This window comes from Salvia miltiorrhiza, chromosome 5 (assembly GCF_028751815.1).
Source record: "Salvia miltiorrhiza cultivar Shanhuang (shh) chromosome 5, IMPLAD_Smil_shh, whole genome shotgun sequence".
In the NCBI taxonomy this organism is placed as follows: Eukaryota; Viridiplantae; Streptophyta; class Magnoliopsida; order Lamiales; family Lamiaceae; genus Salvia; species Salvia miltiorrhiza.
In genome coordinates this window covers 55,461,495-55,483,765 of record NC_080391.1, presented here as the reverse complement: position 1 = coordinate 55,483,765, position 22,271 = coordinate 55,461,495, and the positions used below count along the sequence as shown (strand labels likewise).

The window sequence follows — 22,271 nt, the reverse complement described above, 5'->3', positions numbered from 1 at the left end:
AATGTTTAGTTTTCTACTCCTTTAGCATAACATCAATTGATGAAATCTTGATATATAACAATAGGTCAAAACTATGTTACAAAAAGCATTACAAGAAGGGTGACTTCTATAATACATAAAACACCTTGAAACTACAAAGCATAACAAATAAGGCTCGCTTCTGTTTTCCTACATCAAGGGGACAACACATGCTCGAAATTTCTCAAAAAGATCGATCGCGTTACGTTTGAAGCTGCAACGTACAGACCAACCCTCCCGGGTTAATGATATGTGGCCCTCCACGGCAAGATCATCACCGCCCTGCGTCACTTTCAGACGAGGAGATCTGTACGTGAAAATCAAAGAATTGGGGACTGGAAACGTGCACCCCGGTCGAGTCTATGCAGAAGTGGAGTTCCCCACCCAGTATTGCTTGACTGCAACCAATATCTTCTGAGGTATGAGGGGGCCGTCTTCATGATCCATCATTTTAGAATCCCACCTCATACCTCCGATGATCTTCTTCACCTTCACGAGCACGTCCACTTCGTCACGGAATATCACCGCGCCTTCAGGCCTCAAGATCCGGTCCATTTCTAACAAGATGTCTTCAAAGTCACACCTGCATTCGTATTTTAATGTTTACTATATATAGCCTTGAATAGAAAGAAGTCAGAGCATCCCTAACCCAACGCCTATAGATTTCACTTCGGAAAGAATCAATCCGACATGGAGGGAGTTACGACACCATCCTAGACTACTGTTATTTTCTTAGGCCTAATACCAGAAAGATGAGGCGTAACGGATGCTTACTTGTCCTTGTACAAGCTAAAAACGCCATTAGCATGGATGAGATCGTAGGTCCTCGGATATGTGGAGAATGCTTCACACCTAGCAAGAAAAGAAATCAATATGAAAACACGTTATGTTTGCAGCCAAAGAATATTAACTATTCAAGTAAAAGACGCGGGGAAAAAGCAGTGTGAAATGCAATCAAAGACGGAAAAAGGGAGCACCGAAAGAGATAACAAACTAAGACTAAACATCAGCAAAACGAGCACCCAAAGAAGCTAGTAGCATCTTATTTGCGATAAAACAATAGAGCACACATCTGAGGTTCCAAAGAAACGCAAGTCCCAAATCTAAACTTGGATCGGCTACCATCAGTAGAGTTCATTGAGACCCCTTCATAAGTTCATAACTACAATTTGGAGTTAAATGCATCAAGTATTTAATCCTGTTGGTTTATGAAAATTCATCTATCTAGTTACCCCCCCTGAAATGCTTAATCAACCAAAATAACGAACTGAATCCGGGGCAAACATGATACATCGACAAAAAGAAAATTCAAGAAGACTGAAATAACAAGTGAGTTTAAGGGCATGTACAATAGGAGGAACAGTCAACCACGTATGTAAAGAAGCAGTAAGACAAGGACGTACCAGTCGTGATAGATGCCAATCAATCCTCTTTCAAATATGACACCGAGGGTGTTCTTCTCAGCAATTGTCGGTACTACATTCATAACCCACAATTTGGGAGATTGGAGAGCAGCAGCAAAACCTCCAAAGCCGGCATTCATATCCATGATATTGCGATACCTCCCAGAGTTGATAATCTTGTTAATCTTTCTATAGGCATTCACATGCTTTTTCCATTGCTTGTTGTCCTCATGGTATGCCTCAACAGAAACTCCAGCAATCGAGCCACTAGCAATCCTTGGGGGAACGGCATAAAGCCTCTCGGGGAAAGGTCTGAGATCCCCGGAAGCTTCTTCATTTTTACCATTGTTATTCTGAGTAATACATGACTCCATTTTCTTGTACCTGAAATTGGAGGAAACAGTTAAAACCACAAAGTTTTGAAGCTTCTGTTAGTACCCGAAATTTCGAACTGACTATCTATCTGAACACATCAAGGACTTGGTCATAACATATGTGCTTGCAAAATAAAAGATTCGTACCAGACGTCATCAGCATCTTCAGATTTACAGAGAGCAGCTCCAGAATTTTCTTGTGCAGCAAGACAGGAATCAACATCCCTGGACTTCTGCCATACTGCAATTTCACCAATCTCAGACTTCTTCTCCCAGCAGAGAAGTTTAGCAACCTCTTCGATCTTTCTTTGTTCCTCCTGGAGATCTTCCTTTGGGCGTTGCCATGCCTTATAATTAGTCTTCCAATGGATGGGAGGGCCCGAAAGCACCCAATACCCACCAGGTCTAAGAACACGATCGACTTCCTTCATATACAGTCCATCTGTAACCAGAGAGAACAAAATCACTAAGCATCATAGGCAGCTCAAAGATGATAAAGAACCTTCTTTTTTACAAAATGACGATTGCAAACAATATCACATTCATCACGACACGATAAATATAGTAGCTCTTACCATTGACCCCCCAAGGTATAAGACAACGAGAACAGTGAGCCATATCAAAAGCACTTGACGGATATGGAATTTTAATTGTTCCAAGAACACCAATGACAGCAGGCACGCCCCTTTCAAGAGCAAACTGAACCTGGGCTTGGTGTGAGTCTCTTGGTGCAAACGACATTGTTATGACATTTCGTTTCCAGAGATATGCACCCCAACTAGCAACCTGAAACATAACATACAATATATAGTTAACCACACAGATTTCTGACAGCAATACAATAAGAAAACCATAATATTCAGAAGACAATCCATTAACAATTGCAAAAAGACACTAGAGTAACACTTTTGTAGCATCCATCATACCCCGCAACCAGTGTCCAAAGCCGTCCTAACTGTTCCATTTGCAATTGGAATGACCGAAGCAAGCTGGTCAATGTATTTATCAGCTCCCTGAGGAAACTGTGTTCCTCCACCTGGAAACCTGAAGACATTTCCCTCGTACTGGATCCAGTTCTGAATGGCCTTCTCGACTGTCAAACTTTTGTACGGAGCGTTAGCATAGGGAACATAGTCACGACTCTTTGGCCACGGGAACGGGGTCACATATCCTTTAGGAGCTGGGATAAGGCAATGCAGCTTTTGTTCTTGAGAAGGGCAATGTCTCTCACGGTAGAACATGTTATCCCTAGAGAAAGTCATCGCACGTCTCTGATCTTGGCAGGGTGTGTAATCGGTGTACTTAGAAGGACAAGGCTTGTACACTGTCACCTTAGAATCAGAATCATCAATCACCCCAGCTTCACCACCATGATGGGTTTCGAAATTGAGATTCGGGAGGATATTGCAATCTGCTCCACTCTCGGCCATCCGGATCGCTATTCTGTCCCCTTTCCCAAATCCACTTCTCTGCCATGCCCCTAGTATGTAGAAGAAACAGCATAGACCAGCTACTATAAAGATCGACACGGAACTCCTGGTCCTACCATCCCCCGAATGAAACTTGTTCGCCATCACGGTCCCTGAAACAAGTAGTACCCGGATTTAGTAGAAATAAAAGAAAGAATAGCATCAAACCAAAGGCAGTCTCTTTTTAAATTTTACTGTGAGAAGCTCCTGCATTTGATTACACAAAGCTAATCAAGCAACTACTAAGATTATTAGCCACATCTTTTCTGCAAAGTCAATGCAATTAAACATCAATATTTTCTTTGCTATATACTTTAAAGAAGTATCTTAGCCTTAGTAGCAACAGAAAGCAGATCAAGTATAAAACAATCAAGGAACAGTTCAATAGTCTAGAACCCAAAAAAAAGAAAGATTGATGGACTACAAACTTCAGTTAACCTATACAAGATTCCAGTTAATAAATGTCTCAAATGAATAACAAGCATATATGCTTTGGGAAAAAAACTGAATAATCAACAATACTTTAACAAGAAACTAGTAAATATGCAACTCAGTCAGTAAAATTCTGGCACCCTAAACATTTCCCACGTTAAACATACCTCAAATATTATTTATTTATTTATTATCTCTTTCATTATCTTCTCTTATCCCCCTATCCTAAATGAATCCTCAAAAAAAAGAAAAGCAAAAAACAATCATCGCGTTCAGAGCAAGATTCAACCTTTACTCGAAGATAGTGAAACCCATGAACAGAATTAAATAGAAGGCACAAGATTTCGTAAAGAATGTAGAAAAGCATTATTATTCAAATACCAATGGCATCGGTTGCTACACTGACGCGAAACGCTGATTCAACAATCCAACAAAAGCTTGAATCTTTCTGCGGTTTGCCACTCGGCAAATCCGGAAATCGGATCCAATGCTCAGAATTTTTCGGATTAGAAAGAACCGCAAAAACCCTAATAATGTTACTTCGTAAAGGCGCGCCCTAGAAATAATCGAAGCCGTTTCGGTTTATATCGCCGTGATCGGATTATTAGGCCGCGTCTTCTTCTTCGTATATATAAATGGACTACACCACCTCCCTAAATCCTCTCTCTCTCTCTCTCTCTCTCTCTCTAACGTTGTACAGAAATTAATTTTGGGTATTTGCAAATTGGAACTCAAAAAGGAAAATGACAATATAAAATATAAATAAACGTGTAATTTTGTTTTTTCGTTTTTTTCGATCACACCAATAATTGCGGTAACTAAAATGATTTCGGTTATTTTTATTTTTACTTTTTTTATGTCACATTTTGTTCGATTGTTGGAGCATTTATATCAAGAATTAGATGATATCAAAGTTTCATAATATAATTCTACTATATTTGAATATGTGTGTATCCAAATATGATTATTAAGGGATGATTGTCATTAAATTATTTCTTAATCCAATCAAATTTTCGAATCACAAAGAAACACAATAAATGAACACCTAAATACTCTCATTTGTGAAATGTTTTGGGTTCAATCTCGTTTGACGGCGATATTTTCCCACTTTATGTGATAATGTATTGTTGTTGTATTATATTGTTTGATGTTTTTCTATTATTGAATGGTGTTAAGGTCCCGCCTACATACATATTGCATAATTAATTATATTCAAATATCACTTGTAACTTAAAAAAAAAATGGGAACAGACTCAAGTAAAAACTCAAATATTATCGTCGTAAAAAAAATGTAAGGGCAAGAAGGGGTAGAGTATGATTTACTTTCTTAGTAAATTTAAAAGAAATGAAATATTGTTAAATTAACCTTATTTAAATGAAATATCATCAATTTATACAAGATAAGTGGTACTGAGGGCTGGAAAAATATACCGAAAACTCGGTATACCGGCCATATCGTACCGTAAAATACCAAATTTAAGGTATATTGATTTTTTTGGTAAGGTATGATACCGTACCGAAGATTAACGGTAAGGTAAAGGTATGAATTTTCCAGATACCGGGGTATACCGGTGTATACCGATACCGTGGTATATACCGAAAAAATCAATAAATACCGTATTAAAGGTATATACCGGAACACGATATGATACCGTATTATTGGTATACCGAATATTACTGTATATACCGGTGATGCGGTATCATACCTTATTCTGGTATACCTTAATATTCGGTATATTCCGGTAATAAGGTACAATATCTTATTCTGATATACCGTAGTTGTCCGTATATATTGGTATACCGAAAATCGCGATATATATCGTATCAAAATCTATAGTTTTAAAATATATAATATATATTTTTATGTTTATAATTTTAAAAATATTTATAAATTTTATAAAATAATGTATATATCTATATTATGTGAATATATACAATTGTACATGAATTTATAAATATCATCAAATGATACAAAAACAAATAAAATATAGTATATAGTATAAGTCATACAATAAAATAAAATTGTTTATTTTGATATTATAGTATAGTTATAATATAGCATAGTTATAATATTAATATTATATTATAAATAATATTACGACTATCATATAAATTATATGTAACTTATAACATCTATATAATTTACTATATATAACATGAATGCATACAAGTATGCGAATATAAATATCATCAAATGATATAAAAGTGAATAAAATATAATATAGTATGTAAGTTATATAATTTAAATATGAGACTAATTATATGATAGTATTGAATACTTGGGCACGAAATGATTGATTAATAGTGATTTTAGTTTTAAGTATATGTTCTGTCTTGGAGTCTTTGATTTCATTCAGTATGTCTTCTATTTTTTTTTATGAACTAAATATATTATATTCTCTAAAGTTTAGGATTTTCTTTTTCTATATATAAAATATAATAGAAATTACACCTGATGGGTGTTAATTTACATGGATATCATTAATAATAAATGTATTATTTTTTGTTTATTTGTGATATATATTTTAATTATTATGTCATTATTATATTTGTTAAATAGTATTATTCATTATCTAAACATGTTTTAAATAAATAAGTTATCAATTTTTTACCGTATTGAATTTTTTCGATTTCGGTAATACCGATTATTTTGGTATACCGTTAAAGTGCGGTATACCGTGAAAGTACGGTATACCGAAATTTGGTAAGGTATACCGAAATAAAGGTACGGTAAAGGTTTTGTATATTCTCCATACCGTACTTAAGGTATACCGAACTAAGGTATACCGTAGGTAAAGGTAAGGTAAAAGTATGAATTTTCTCCATACCGGAGGTAAAGGTAAGGTATAAGGTATGGTCGATTTAATAAGGTATACCGTACCGTCCCACCCCTTGTCTACCATTCATTTTATACCTTATTTTGTAGATATGCGCATTTATATAAAAAATATAAGTATTATATTCAAATTAGCCTCATTTAATGATATTCTATTCTTAACGGCTTTCGCTATTTTGATTTTAAAAAAAAATGAAAGCGGGCGTTGTAGAAATAAATAAGGGCATGTTTGTTTGGCACGGATTCTGTCCTGGGAAAGTAATCTGATTCCAAAATATTAAATTCATGTGTTTGGTTAAATTTTTGTCATATAGAGAAAGTAATCAGAATCCTGAAAACAAGGAAAATAGACAACTTTCCAGGATTCTTATTCCTAGCTTTTCTTAGGTATTCTTTTTCCTCATTCTCAGGATTCTTACTTACATATATATCCAATATTATTTTTTATAAAATGAATATTATTATTATTATTATTATTATTATTATTATTATTATTATTATTATTATTATTATTATTATTATTATTATTTTAAGAAAATCATAATTTAATTTTTAGAATTATGAATCATACTTATTATTATTATTATTAATTAATTAATTAATTAATTAATTCATGAATTATTTTAAGAAATCATAATTTAATTATTAGAATTATGAATCATACTTATTATTATTATTATTATTATTATTATTATTATTATTATTATTATTATTATTATTATTATTATTATTATTATCTAAGAAAAAAAATAAATTTAATTTTAGAATTATAAATCATTTAGTTAATCTTAATAATGTACTTTGTTGTTACTATAAAATTAAGGGTAAATATCACTTTAAACCCCGAACTATTTTCACACTATCAACTATATTCTGAATTACTGAAAATAATTTTTTAAACCTCGAAAATTATATTCTGAATTATTGAAAATTAAGGGTAAATATCACTTTAATTCTTACATATATTAATTAAATATATTTATTTAATGATACAATCCAGAATCCTAATAATTAGTTTTGATATTTCTAAACACTGGATAATGAATCTATTAGGATTCATTTTCCATTGAATAATTTTCCTGGGAATAACAATCCCAATTCAGATTACTTTCCTGACAAACAAACATGCCCTAAGAGTATTTCTGACAATAAAACTCAATATGTTAATTAAATTATCAAAAACATGAAAATCACCAAACCTACATATATGAAAAATGGGAGGAAGTATTAAATTTTGAACCACCTACGCCAAAATCTTTTTTATATATATAAATTTACAATATTAAATAAAGAAATTAAATGACCGAAAATGGGAGGAAGTATTAAATTTTGAACCACCTACGCCAAAATCTTTTTTTTATACATAAATTTACAATATTAAATAAAGAAATTAAATGACCGCGCCACAGAGGACTCGAACCCAAGACTTTTGGCCTTAGGCATTAATCTCTTAACGCTTGACCAACACACGCACACAATCCCAAATCTTTGTTATATACTTATAAGAGCAAATGAGGTATTATTCTAATGGCAAGGTTGAGACATTTAAACACTCTCCTTTGTGAGAGGTCTTGAGTTCAATCCCGTCTGTGTGTGGTGATGTTTTTTCACTTTAAGTGATATTGTATTTTTGTTTGCGTGCGGTGTTGTATTGTTTGGTGTTGAGGTCCCACACGCATGTCGTTTTTTGCCTACATGCAGTGACGTTTTTCCACTGTTTTGATGGTGGTGAGGTCTCATCTGCGTGCAGATTGCATAAATAGATTATATTCAAATACCTCTTGTATTTAAAAAAAATATTTATTGTAAGAGATCATTAATTGAAATTGATAAATACGAGTCCATCTATTTATATGCTCATAGTAAAAACCATATCAAATTCCAACTACCATTTACAAAGTCATATTTCGAATCAATAAAGAAGAAGAATTATTTGATCAATATTGTGGAAAAGGCCAATAATTATCAGAAAGCATCCTTCCAGAAAAAGAAAAACTTAAAAAGTGATCCAATTTTAGGAAAAATCAATATTTCATAAATGATACTACTAATCATATACTATAATTTCATAAATGGCAATAATAATAGTTTCACAATCTATAATAATTTAAAAATAAAAAAATAAAAAAAATCACCGTCTACGAGTGCGGCGTGGTCCCCACCAAGTAGCAATCGCCAGTTGCCAGCTTGGCAGTCAGTCAAATGGAACACGGCCCCACGTGGCAATAAAGATGCAGTGGGCCCAGCAACCGGCATGGTGAATCCAGTACGCTCAGGTCCACCTACTCCAGCTGCATCTGAGGAGGAGAAATTATATTTTGATTTTTAAATTTATTAAAGGGACATTTAAATGATACTAATAATCTTTTATATTAATATAGAGTTCAAACTTCATATTTATCCTTAAAAATAAAAGGCGATATGGAAAGGGCCGGCATAAGAAAGAGGAATTTTTATCTTTAAGAAAATGAAAAAATGGATATGTTTTTTAGATGAATTATATAAATAGAAACAAAAAATGGAGTACTTATTATTTCCTTGCCGCTGGTCCCGAAATTTTTGTTTTATTATTATTACTATTATTTTATTTTGTTGTTTGGTGAGCGGCAAAATTCCAAACTTTAAGTGAAGATATTTATATAGTGGACCTATATATCTCCCTTTGCAGGTCTTTAATTTTAATATCTCCACGTTCTTTTTTGGTTTGTTCCACGAAACTTGACTAGTTTCTAAAAATAATAAAAAAAATTACTTTTTATTCACTTTTTCACTTTTTCACTTTTTCATTTTTTCACCTACCACACTTAACACATAAAATATCAATTTCTTAATTCTCGTGCCAAAAAGAAATGGGTCATGTTTCATGGGACGGATGGAGTATGATAAAAGAGTGTTACATTCTAGTAGAAATTAATGATAGATTAATACTTTCTTTGTTTTGATAAAAGTTTGAGGGCAACAATGCTTGTAAAATTTTGAAATTACATCCTATTTTTCCAACCAAATACTAAATATTGTCGTTTTGTGAAATTATTATTTAAAAATATATAGAAAATACACAGTTTTATTGCAAGCTTAATAATTCAAGCCTTTAATTTATATCATCGATTGTTTATAACATTTTTGGGAGTAGGCATATAATTTTAGATGTAAATTGATATTTATCCATACTTAATATATGTTGATGATGTATATACTTTAAACCTTTAGACAAGTATGATATACTTTACACCTTTAGATAAGTATGATATTGATATCTCATATAGTAAATGCATCTTAATCATACATATAAAGTTTGTTGGAGCATGGATACTCTTATATATTTGTCATTACGTAGACTATACTTTTGAAGTTATGTACATGATGTGATACACTATCAAAATATGCATTTGCCTACGTGATACGCGTAGAAAACTCTTTATTCGACTGTATAATATTTCAAAAATATATCAGTAAATGATTTAACCATACGAATCCGAACAGCAACAGACCTTTGGACTCTTTAATATTGAAGAATAAATATAAGATGAATCGTTCATTATTATCTTCAAATGAATAGATGTATTCGTACTTATCTTCAACGAGTTTTTACCCTTTACGACTATAAAAGGATTAACTCGAGCTACAAGAAAAAATTGAAGGCGTGAAGGCTAAGAGGATCCAATTTCGTTCAAGAAGATGGGAAAAATTCATGCTAAATTGCTCTCGCCATGTAATCGAGAATTTTTGTGTTCCTGCTATCAGGGCCGGTCATGTATCTCACAGGGCCCTAAGCAAAAAATTAAAAAATGGGCCCTTATAAAAAAAATTTATATTGACGAAACAACAATAATATATTAACATAAACTTTTTCAACCAATCATTCAAAAGAGTTTTCAATCAAAAGAGAAGAAAATATAAGTTACTAAAGAATTCAACATTAATAGTATGATCTAAATGAAGAAAAGAACTTTCATAAGACGAAGCTATGTAAATAAATACCTTATAATATGGTTCACCATAGCAGCAATATTGAATGCAATCTGTCCCCACAATATCTAACCAAAACACAATTTAATTTCTTGTATATCTAGCAAGGATAAAAAGGACAAAAATATTAGGATTTGAGAAAAAATAAATAATATGAAATATTGATAGAACATACAACAAAAATTAGTTCAAAATAGGGATAAGTTTCTTACTTTATCTAAATATAACACGTCTTGCGGTTTTAGAGACAGATGTATTTATCAAGTTTGTGTAATCTAACTAATCAACCAATTTTCTTTCAGTTGATAACATAGTCAACCCATTCAACATGTCTTGCGACATAGTTGATCGTAGATAAGTTTTTTGATTCACTTTTTTTTAGAATGTCTTTTCAGTTACTGCATTTATTTTTGGAATACTATTTGTTAAACAAAAATAATTTTTATAAGTACTATATATATAAAAAAAAATTGGGCCCCCAAAAATTTGGGGCCCTATGCGGCAGCATGTTGAGCATGCCCTCAGGTACGGGCCTGCCTGCTATATGTCCCCCGAACTAGTTGCATGTGATGCGTTTCTTGATATTAGTTCTTTTCTTGGTGGTGAATGTGTTTCAGGGATTAGGTGGTGAATACGTTGAGATCACGTCTAGGGGTGAGTTGTTATCCTGCTTGTAGTTGTTCACCAGCTGGGTGAGTCGTTATAGATCATTTTTCCTTGGCGAGGCCCTCATTTGTAGGTGTTTTATTATCGGAATTGGATAATAATTTTTTGTGTACTGTTCTTTATTATTTTGGATACATTCTATGATATTAGATTATTTTCTTTGGGCGAGGCTCCCATTCTTAGGTGTTTTATTATCGGAATTGGGTAATCATTCTTTGCACAATGTTCTTTCTTGTTTTGATACATTTTATGATACATGTATCATTTTATTATTGTTTTGACACATCTCACGAGTTTAGTCAATTTTTCAAATTCTTATGCTACAATGCCTTGCAAACCAGCCTATATATTTATTGATGAATTCCAAATATATATAAAAATAAATATATCATCTTTGATCCAAAATATTACTCCTCCTTAATGTAGATATATAAATGGATATGGTTATTAGTTATGACCTGATATGCTCAACTACGACTGAAAAATCATTTAAAGATCACAACTTTTTTCTCTTCTCTTTTGCAATAATTTAAAGACCATAACTCGACAGCCCTAAATTCGCAAGTCGTAGGCTTCTAAAACAAAAGCAAAATTATATAGTATGTAGAAAACCACCTTATTAAGATTAGTATAAATAATGATTCATGAATGCGTTCGTACAAAGCCAAATCCCAAATGTAAGATGGTGTAGGCTTCCTTTTGAATTTTATGGTCCAACTTTTGATTTATGTAAGATGGTCTAACAAATGCATTCGTATTGAGCTGAGGCACCCAAATACTCTCATTTATGAGAGGTTTTTTGTTCAATCTCGCTTTCATGCGGTGATATTTTTCCATTTTAGGTGGTGTTGTATTCTCGTCTGCGTGCGGTGTAGTTTTGAGGTCTAACCTACTTGCAGGTTGCATAATTAATTATATTTAGATACCTCTCGTAATTCTAATTCAAACAAAAAATTTGACTACATTTTTTAGGGATAGGTATTTCTTTTTAAATTTGGTATTTTAATTGAGCTTTTAAATTCCTTCACGAAAAAAATAAATCATCGACTTATCATCAATAATTGGTCATACAAATGCGCACCACATTTAAAAGACTGGGGGAAAATAAAGCAAATTAAATATTTTTGATTACTTGATCTTTTATATAAATAGTAAATTGCGTGTTATATTAATTGTGGCAATTTACATTTTTTCTTATTATTGCTATGTAATGATGTACTATAATAAATCAACTTTATATCAATTTTTAGAATTATTTACAATAAATTCATTTAAGAAGATTAACTTTTTCCTACCGACATAAAATTCAGAGCCCCACCACATTTATTCACATCCATAGAAATACTCGATAGGTTTGGTTTAAAATAAATCATTTCTTTGTATCAGCTGAATTGGCCCTATTTATTTTTGTCACTATTATGTAAAAGAATAAATTATAATGTTATGAGTATGAGCCAATATTTAACATAATGAAAAATAATTATCCAATAAGAAAATATACCAAACTAATTAATTAGTGGGACGATCTAATAAATTAAAGAATATACCAAACGGATAGAGTATTGTTTAAGCCTTCTTAACATCATTAAAGGCTGATAATATGATTACAAATCTAGATTAGACAATCATTTTGCTATTTATGCCTACATCCATTTCCCATGAAGACAAATTAACGGGAAAAAAAGTTGAAATTTTAGTATATACTCCCTCCCTTTTTTTATAAGTGTTCCATTTAGCTCATTTTTTGTTTCTCAATAAGTGTCCAATTTTAAAATTTGAGAGTATATTTATGACATTTTTCCTATTTTATCCTTATTTAATACTTGTATGAATGTAATAATTAGTTGTATATATGCATGTATTATGATAATTACTAAGGTTACAAATGTAAAATATCTTACTCCCTCCGTCCCAAGCTAAGTGAGACCTTTTTTTTGGGCACGGAAATTAAGAAAAGTGTATTTTGTGTGTAGGTGAAAAAGTGAAAAGGTGTTTAAAGAGTAAAACTTTTACCAAAAAGGGAAAGAGTCTCACTTATGGTGGGACACCCAAAATAGAAAGAGTCTCACTTACAGTGGGACGGAGGGAGTATTTATTGGTATGTGTATTTTGACGGCTGGGGACACTTAATAAAAAACGGAAGGAGTAGCTATTAACCTATTGCCACCTAGAATTAATGGTATTTACATTTGAATTGATGATTATTGCATATGCTTATAAGACCATCTCAATTACTCTATTGTACAACGAAAAAAGAACATTTCAAAAGGCACATTTTGAATTAGTCTTATTATTGATTAATAGGTGAAATTTATTACAATTAATGCAAATAAAATAACAATAGTAATGCATAAAAAAATAGTGTAATGAACAATGTTCCGTTATATATAAGTTGATTTAATTTAAGCATTATGGTCATCAATGTATTTAGTTGATTATATTGCCTCATCTATTATTATATATCTAGATAAAAGATTGTTTTTCTCAAAAAAAAAAAAAGATAAAAGATTGTTAATTATTGTTATAATGCATCACGTACAATCAAACGATCAATGTGGGGTATATAATGCACCAAAACAATTATTACCCAAAAAAATAAATGTTATTATTAGTAAATATTTGGATATGTGACATATATTCCCACACAACAATTTTGTAGATTGTGAGTTGGTGGGAGGCAGCAATAGGGCTCACAACAATTAAAGGAGCCTATCAATGTTATAATCAAACAGATTCTATTGGGCCCATCGTATTGAATGGGCTCGGCCCAATTCCAAAAGAAGCATATCGATTTTAAGATTTATTATTCTCTCTCTCTCTAATATTGTGAATTAGTCATTTCTACATTTCATGAACCTGAACAATAGTATTTTTTCTTTTCTTAAAAAAAAAAAACAACATCCCAAGGGGTGAGGGGTTAGGTATAGTACTTGTTTATTTATGTATTCATTTAGCTTGAGAATTATTTTATTCTTTTTTTTTGTTTGGCATTATTCATATGTAAGTTTCAAAGACTTTATTTAAGCATCTAATTTTCAAGTTTAGGTTGTTTCATTCTTAGAAAAAAAGAAAAAAGAACACTCATGTAATAGTAGGAATGGACTTTAGTGTTAATTTGAATTTCAATCAACACATTACTCAAGGCTCATAAATTGATCAGTGATAATTTTAGTTAATCAGTGATTTTTAGTGTCGAAAAGTCTAATTGACAGCCAGATTTTACACGTGACATTTTCAGCCCCACATAGAATATTTAATAACGTAAAAAATAGAGATGTTCCACATCATCAAAATGACGTCGTCTTATTCCACTACAATAAAAATGTGTTATCAATGATAAATGCATCTTATATATTGCAGTAATGAAACTTTTAGATTGAATCATACAATGACCTAATTTAAATTTAACATACTACAATGCAAAAATAAAGATCTAAATATATATATTGTACATGATCCCATCTCTCTATGGCTTTTTGTTAGGAGAAATATAGTACTTATTAGGACTCATATATAGAGATTGCACGTTTGGGAAGCAAAAAACCAAAGTCGAAAATACAATAAAATAAAATAAAAAAAAAGTGTAGGTGAAAACAACCGACAAGAATGGGGTGGAAACGAGGGTTAGGTTTTTGGAGTTGGGCATAGTTTTGAAGGTCCCGAGTTTATTTGGTATTTGACTCAGTGAAAATCGAACTCACCATTTAATTCACACTACTTTTATTGCCGTCCACATTCAAGACATTTTGTACCATAAACCCAATTAATTAATATTTTTGCTAGAGAGATTTATAGCTTTTATGAGGGGGTTTAACTTCTAATTAAAGTTTATGAATGACTTTTCAAGAAGCAAGAAATTTTTGAGGAAATCCATGCCCTTGATTTCCATAAGCCCACAAAATTCGAGATTATTGACTTCTGCTGCCTTCCATTTAACACCAAAAATCAACGCATATATAATTAATTTAACTATTCCCACCAAATAAAACGAGGATACATACATACATATATACATACAAATTCAAAAAAAAAAAAGGTATATAATGTGTGACAAGTGTGTTTGTTGAAAGTTAGAGCAATTCATGTGTTCTTATGTTGGTCTAGTGATAGCTGATTGGTTCGAGTCCACCGTCATGATCTTTAAAATCATTTGATCTACTGTAAGAAAATGTTAGAACAAGTAATAGTGAATAGAAATTCATAGTCATTACTAATTTGTGAGTGTGTTAAATTAGACAAATTAATTAATTGCGTGCATTAGATTCGGCTTAATTAATTAATTGATTGTATTAGTCATTCACTAGTTAAATACGATTAAATAATTGTTTGTACAAAGCTCAACTCTTTTTATCGTATACTATCTTCTCATTGTCGTTTGAAAAATTATAGGAAAACAAGGAGATGTGTTCTTGAACTAATCCCTTATTTTTTAAGCAAACACTAAAGCCATTTGTTATAAATTAATTAAGGCTCCCACGTGTGCCCCATTATACTCGAATGAGTTTGTAGTTTTATTTATTATCTACTATACTTTAATCTAGCATTTTTTATTAATATGATATATATATATATATATATATATATATATATATATGTATATTACATTATATATAAAAGTAATTTATGACCAATTAAGAAGAAAATATTTCATTTGTGATGTGTCCAAACAAGAGGTCCATTAGCGATTTTTATTAATTGCTTATATCAAGTTCGTTGTGTAGATTATATGACTGCATTAATATATAATACGTGTCACATATATATTAATTCTTAATTACTTTACAGATTTTACAATAAATCCAAAGCACTGATGCTTAAGAAGTAATACAACGTATGTGTCAATTTCCTTTATCAACTTGATCGACAAAAAACCACATAATTAATTGCTAAAGCTGAATTAAGAAGAAGAAGTCAACTTTGTTTTAAGCAAACATATATAGTAATTAATTTAGATGATGTAAAAATAAATAAATAGATAAAGGGCCCCAAATAATATTGTAAAACAGTAGTTAATTTCATTGATTTGTCAATAATCTTTACAATACTAGTGTATAACCCGTCGAAATTTCGACGGGACTTTAAATTATGTATATTATTTTTACATAATATAATTATTTTTAATTAATTTAATTTGATGTAATAAATTTACATTATATTAATCTCAATTATATTCGTCAATTAAATCTTAGTTTTTTTGCTAAAATAATAAAAATACTTGTTTATATAATTTTTTTATAGTTTTTCTATTTTGACGCATAAAAATTAATTTAAGATCTCATATGTCATATAAGCATCATCTCATCTCAACTCTGTAAGATTAGAAGATCATCAAGAACTCGAAAGACAATATTTGACTTTTGAACGCTAAACTTTTAAGCATTATTTCGTCTGGATCCTGAAACACTATATCTGACTTTTATGCGTCAATCGTTTGAACATCATCACTATCTGATGCTTTAAATATCATAACTCACTTCATAAACATTATTTCATTGGGAGCTTGAAAGACCAGGACTGACTTGTGAGATTATACAATTTGAAGCTTATAAGATCATAACTAACTTTTAAACATCATCTTGTATGGAGCTTGAAAAAACATAACAGACTTATGTGCATCATCTCATTTGATGCTTAAAATACCATAACAGCATTTCAAGTATCATTTCGTTTGAAGTTTGAAATAATAAAACTGGCCAGTAAGCATCATCTTGTTTGAAGTTTGAAAGACCATAACTAAGTTTTAAGAATCATCTCGTCGAAGGCTTAAAAAATTGATATGAGATTCAAACTAATTCATGTCAATTTATATGCGAATATTTATTTATCATAACTATTTTATATCCTACGTGGCACTCTCACAATTTATTATTTGCTTCACCCTCAATTCTATACTATATGACATTTTTACATTTGTTTTCATCAATCCAACATTGTGTTTATACAAAACTTCATCAATTCATAACCTAAATAAAAGGCTCAATTTCCATGAATACATTAGCTCATCTATCTTTCCCACATTGATATTCTTTTAAATTTAATCAAGGAAAAATCTAGATAAAAAAATACTTGTAATATGTATTTCAAATAAATAGTTTTTCATATTTTTTTTATCATTGCAATAGCTTTTTACAGTAAATTTATATTAAACTTCATAATTAAAAGTCTAAAAAAATTGTAATTAGATTTAAATATTTGCAAACCTCAATAAAAATATATATGTTTTTAAAATAAATAGGTTCGTCAATTGAATGTTCAATTTTTTGATAAAATAATAAAAATACCCTTTCATATAAATTTTGTACGATTTTTCTGTATTGACGGATAAAAGTTAATTTAAGATTCATATGTCATATAAGCATCATCTCATCTCAACTCTATAAAACCAGAGGATCATCAAGAACTCAAAAAATAACGCCAAACTTTTAAGCATTATCTTGTCTGGATCCTGAAACACTAAATTTGACTTTTATGCATCAAATAATTTGAACATCACTATCTGATACTTTAAATATCATAACTCACTTCTAAATATTATTTTCATTAGGAGCTTGAAAGACCATGATTAACTCGTGAGGTTATACAACCTGAAGCTTATAAGATTATAACTAACTTCTAAACATCATCTTGTTTGGAGCTTGAAAAAACATAATAGGCTTATGTGCATCATCTAAAATACCATAATTGAGTTTCAAGCATCATTTCCGTTTGGAGTTTAAAAGAATATAACTGGCTAGTAAGTATCATCTTGTTTGAAGTTTGAAAGACCATAACTAAGTTTCGATAATCATCCCGTCTAAGGCTTAAAAATATTAATACGAGATTCAAATTATATCATATAAATATATTTAGTATCTCAATTGGTAAATTTTCATAAAAAATCAATGTGTAATCCAACTTTTACAAATAAAAAAATTGTGCAAAATATCTTATTTTATGACAAAATTTAAATGAAGAATTATTTATTTAATCACAAGTATTTGTTTTTAAAAATAAAATTAAATAATTTTTTATTTAACCAAATAAAATTGATCAATCATTCCACCAATTAAATGTGAAAATTTGGTTTGAAGAGTAAGAACATCCTTTTATATAGGTTTAATTTTGGTGAAATCACATAAAAAAATCAATATGGGATGAAAAGATTTAGATAAATAAGAATGAATAAATATTCAAATGCAAAAATATGATGATGCAAAATATAAATTAATAATTGGTTGATAATTAGGATAAACCAAATATTAAAATCTTTGGAAAATTAGGATAAATAAAAATGCAAAAATATGATGATGCAACATAGGAGTATTCCACTTTTTTTATTATATATGTGATGATATTAAAGATAATTTATTTGAAATTATTTTTTATGATCAAATTAAATTGAAGAATCTATTTATTTTAAATGCATCTCATCAAAAGTATCCTTTTATTTATGTTTTTTTCATGATCAAGTTCAATTTAAGATCAATGCAAGAATGATAAAATATCAACGTGGGAACGATGATAAGCTAATATATGCATGGAGATTAAGCCTTTTTTTTTAGTGCAAAAATATATAGGAAATAATTTAATTTGAAATAAATGTCATATATGAGAATGTGTTAGATCAACACATTCTTACAAAACTTCATCAATTCTACACTTATTATGACCATAATGATATATCTTAGTATCATTTTCTTTATTTTATATGACGAAATTAAATTGAATAACTTATTTATTTAAAATACATTTAAGTATTATTTTATTTTATATGACCAAATTCAATGAAGAACCTATTTATTTTTAAAACATCTAGTATTATTTATTTAGGTTTGTAAATATTGAAATCTAATTACAATTTTTTTTAGAGTTTGAATTATGATGTTTAATATAAATTTAATGTGAAAAACTATTGCAACTATAAGAAATGTGAAAAATTATTTATTTGAAATACATATTATAAGTATTTCTTTATCTAGATTTTCCCATGATTAAATTTAATAGAATATCAATGTGGGAAAGCTAGATGAGCAAATGTACTCATGGAGATTGAGCCTTTTATTTAGGTAATGAATTGATGAAGTTTGGTATAAATTCAATGTGGGATGAATGAAAATAAATGTAAAAATGTCATATTGTGTAGAATGAGAATGAAGTAAATACTACATTGTGAGAGTGCCACATAGGAGAGAGAGTGATGGGAAATGCTCCAATATGTATCATATTAAATAATAGATAGATATGGCTAATTAAACCTACCTTAGATCTATATATGTCACACGTAAGCAAATTATTCAAACAATTAATTCAAATCTGACAAAAGTCAGTGGAATAGAAGCTGTGGGGAATGGAATTAGAAGTGGCATTTTTGGATCCTGAGACACTGACTCCATTTACAAATTTAAATTCAAATATTTTAAAAATAAACAATTCTGACCAAGACTATAGCTCAAAAATATATACATATAATAATCTAATGGGAATTTGACAGCTGAATATAATTTTGAGTTTTCTGCATTGGTAGTTGGTTTTCTGTTCCTCATTTCTATGCAAAGATTTCAAACACAACCCCATATGGAAACCATGCATTCAGAAGCTTGCTTTGTCTTCACATGAAAGATACATACATACATACATACAATTTAATTATATATACATATATATCATGTCAAACCTCAATATATATCCAAAACCCTCAATATTTTACACTCTTGAGATCCCTCAATTTGGACATAAACTAATCCAAACAAGGTTAAGTTCATGAGTCGTAATTAAGGAAGTGGAGATTTTAGTCAAAGCCTACACACATATATATTTTTCTTCTTCACTTAGGGTTTTCTTGGTAGCTCTTCTTCTTCTTCAACTCTCTTCACCCTACGAATCAAAGCTTCTTCATCTCTTGCAAGCGAAAACCGCGATTTTTTCAAGAATCGATCCGCTTTAAAACCAGCAAGAAACGCGGCCGATCCTCCACCTCCGCCTTGCCTTCTTCATATTTAGGGTTTTCAAACTCGAGAATTTTTAGGGTTTGTCGATTTTTTTAGAAGTAGAAGTAATTAATGGAGCAGGAGAGGATTGAAAGTGATGATAATGCAGAAGTTATGCTTCCTGGCTTCAGATTTCACCCAACTGATGAAGAATTAGTAGGGTTTTATCTAAGAAGAAAAGTTCAACACAAACCTCTCTCCATTGAGCTCATCAAGCAGCTTGATATCTACAAATACGATCCGTGGGATCTTCCAAGTAAGAAATTCTAATATTTTATTTTATTTTATTCGTATATCTTGTAGAAAAAAAAAAAATCTTTGATAGGAGCTGTATTTTTATTATTAATTTTTTTTTAGTTAGAGATTTTCAGATGATAATTTTTTTATGATTCGATTTGATGAATTGTGTTCGCCACCGTTGACCAGAGATGGCGAGCACGGGAGAGAAGGAGTGGTACTTCTACTGCCCTAGGGACAGGAAGTACCGGAACAGCGCGCGGCCAAACCGTGTCACGGGCGCCGGATTTTGGAAGGCCACCGGCACCGACCGGCCAATCTACTCATCCGATGGCGGCGGCGCCAAGTGTATAGGGTTGAAGAAGTCGCTCGTTTTCTATAGGGGGAGAGCCGCGAGAGGGACTAAAACCGATTGGATGATGCACGAGTTCCGGCTGCCCTCGGCCTCCCCCAAGAAATATTTGGACAAAATTATCCCCGCACATGTCAGTGCAAGGAATCTTTATTTAAAGTCTCGAGTTCGAATCCAACCGTCATAAGTTAACCTAACTTTGACTTTTTGACTTTTTCTAGGAAGCATGGGCCATATGTAGGATTTTCAAGAAAGCAAGCTCAAGTGCACAAAGGGCTCTCTCTCTCTCCCAATCTTGGATCTCACCAATCTCCGACAACACTACGATGAGCTTCTGCAACGATTTGCAGCCGTCGAGTTTCTCTCACCTAAATCATCAATGGCCGTCAAATGGGATGCAACAAAATGCGATCTTTAGTGCTCCTCGCGACGAGACGACGTCGTTTCACGATCACGAGCAACGAGCTCCGAAGATCTCCACCAACGACGCTTCCTCGTTGTTGCTGGACATGTCGACTTCTGTGCTCGGGGACGCGGGTTTTCGCAGGCTGCCGGAGCCGAGTGACGGGGCGGCGGCGGAGGAGAATGGTGGAGGTGTGAATGATGAGGAGGAGTGGGGGATGATGATTAGGTATCCGAGTTATGGTTTTGCATTGAGCTCGAATTTGGTGTGGGAATATTCATCTCCTTGCCCTAGTGAATTGTCCACGGCTTATTCTACTAACAATTGCTACACTTGATTAGATATATCATATCATGCTTCGAATTAATTTATTCCAATTTTTTGTATCTCTTCCCGTTTTTCTCTTTGATATATTAGTAGTGTTGTGTTAGGACTTTGGTAAAAGAAAGTAGTTAAATATACTACTTTTAAAATTAAATTAACTCTCTCGTGCATTTTTATTAATTAGCTTCTTCGCACGAGATGATTGAATTTTCTTCGTCCTCGTAAGATTTAAACTAAGAATAGCGAATTCATTTAACAACGTGAATTAGCAGTTTTTCATGATCGAAAAATAATTTATAATTTATATTTTAAAATGAAATTTTATCTATTTATTTAATATATATGGAATCATGTAGTACAACTTTTTTCTGCAGTAAGCTAGGGACCAAGATTTTTTTTTTTTTTTTTTGACAACCGTTGATCATATAGTTTCTTTTTTATATATGTATATGGGCCTCAGATGAAAGGTAAAAGAGCGGTCAAAATGATGAAGAATAACAACTCATAAATCATGAAGAATAACGAAGTTAAGCTTCCAATTCCAGACAGATAAAAATAACACCAATTCAACTCAAAGAAAAAAAAAATCACAAATTTACGGTAAATAATAAAAGAAGAATACGAAGACAGAAAAATTTGTTCGGACTTTCTCAAATTTATACAAGGAAAAACATAAAAACTATATATTGTAGTACAAAACATTGCTTTTATTTTTACTAATTATCTTATCGGTTACAATTTATTTTTTGCCTCATGAATTTTCTTCTCACAATTATAAAGAAAATAAAAGTACACGGAGAATAGTTAGTGCTACTATTTTGG

General features: G+C 31.1%; 2 protein-coding genes across 3 annotated transcripts; one reads left to right on the top strand and one right to left on the bottom strand.

The window, feature by feature from the left end:
• Positions 1-27: 27 nt before the first annotated feature.
• LOC131025211 (probable methyltransferase PMT2) lies at positions 28-4,531 on the bottom strand. 2 transcript variants are annotated; one of them, XM_057954865.1, is made up of 7 exons: positions 4,078-4,531; positions 2,722-3,377; positions 2,371-2,581; positions 1,943-2,237; positions 1,422-1,805; positions 793-870; positions 28-601 (listed from the first exon to the last, which is right to left on the bottom strand). In XM_057954865.1, the coding sequence occupies exons 2-7, from the start codon at positions 3,367-3,369 to the stop codon at positions 379-381; spliced, it is 1,839 nt and encodes a 612-aa protein (XP_057810848.1). In that variant the 5' UTR covers positions 3,370-3,377; positions 4,078-4,531; the 3' UTR covers positions 28-378. The 2 variants fall into 2 exon arrangements, with proteins under 2 accessions (XP_057810848.1, XP_057810847.1); XM_057954864.1 differs by lacking the exon at positions 4,078-4,531 and adding an exon at positions 3,864-4,001.
• Positions 4,532-19,718: 15,187 nt separating this feature from the next.
• On the top strand, positions 19,719-21,516 carry LOC131025210 (protein FEZ-like). Its single transcript, XM_057954863.1, has 3 exons — positions 19,719-20,389; positions 20,560-20,855; positions 20,944-21,516. Exons 1-3 carry the CDS (start codon positions 20,206-20,208, stop codon positions 21,460-21,462), a joined length of 999 nt encoding a protein of 332 aa, XP_057810846.1. The 5' UTR covers positions 19,719-20,205; the 3' UTR covers positions 21,463-21,516.
• Positions 21,517-22,271: the final 755 nt, after the last annotated feature.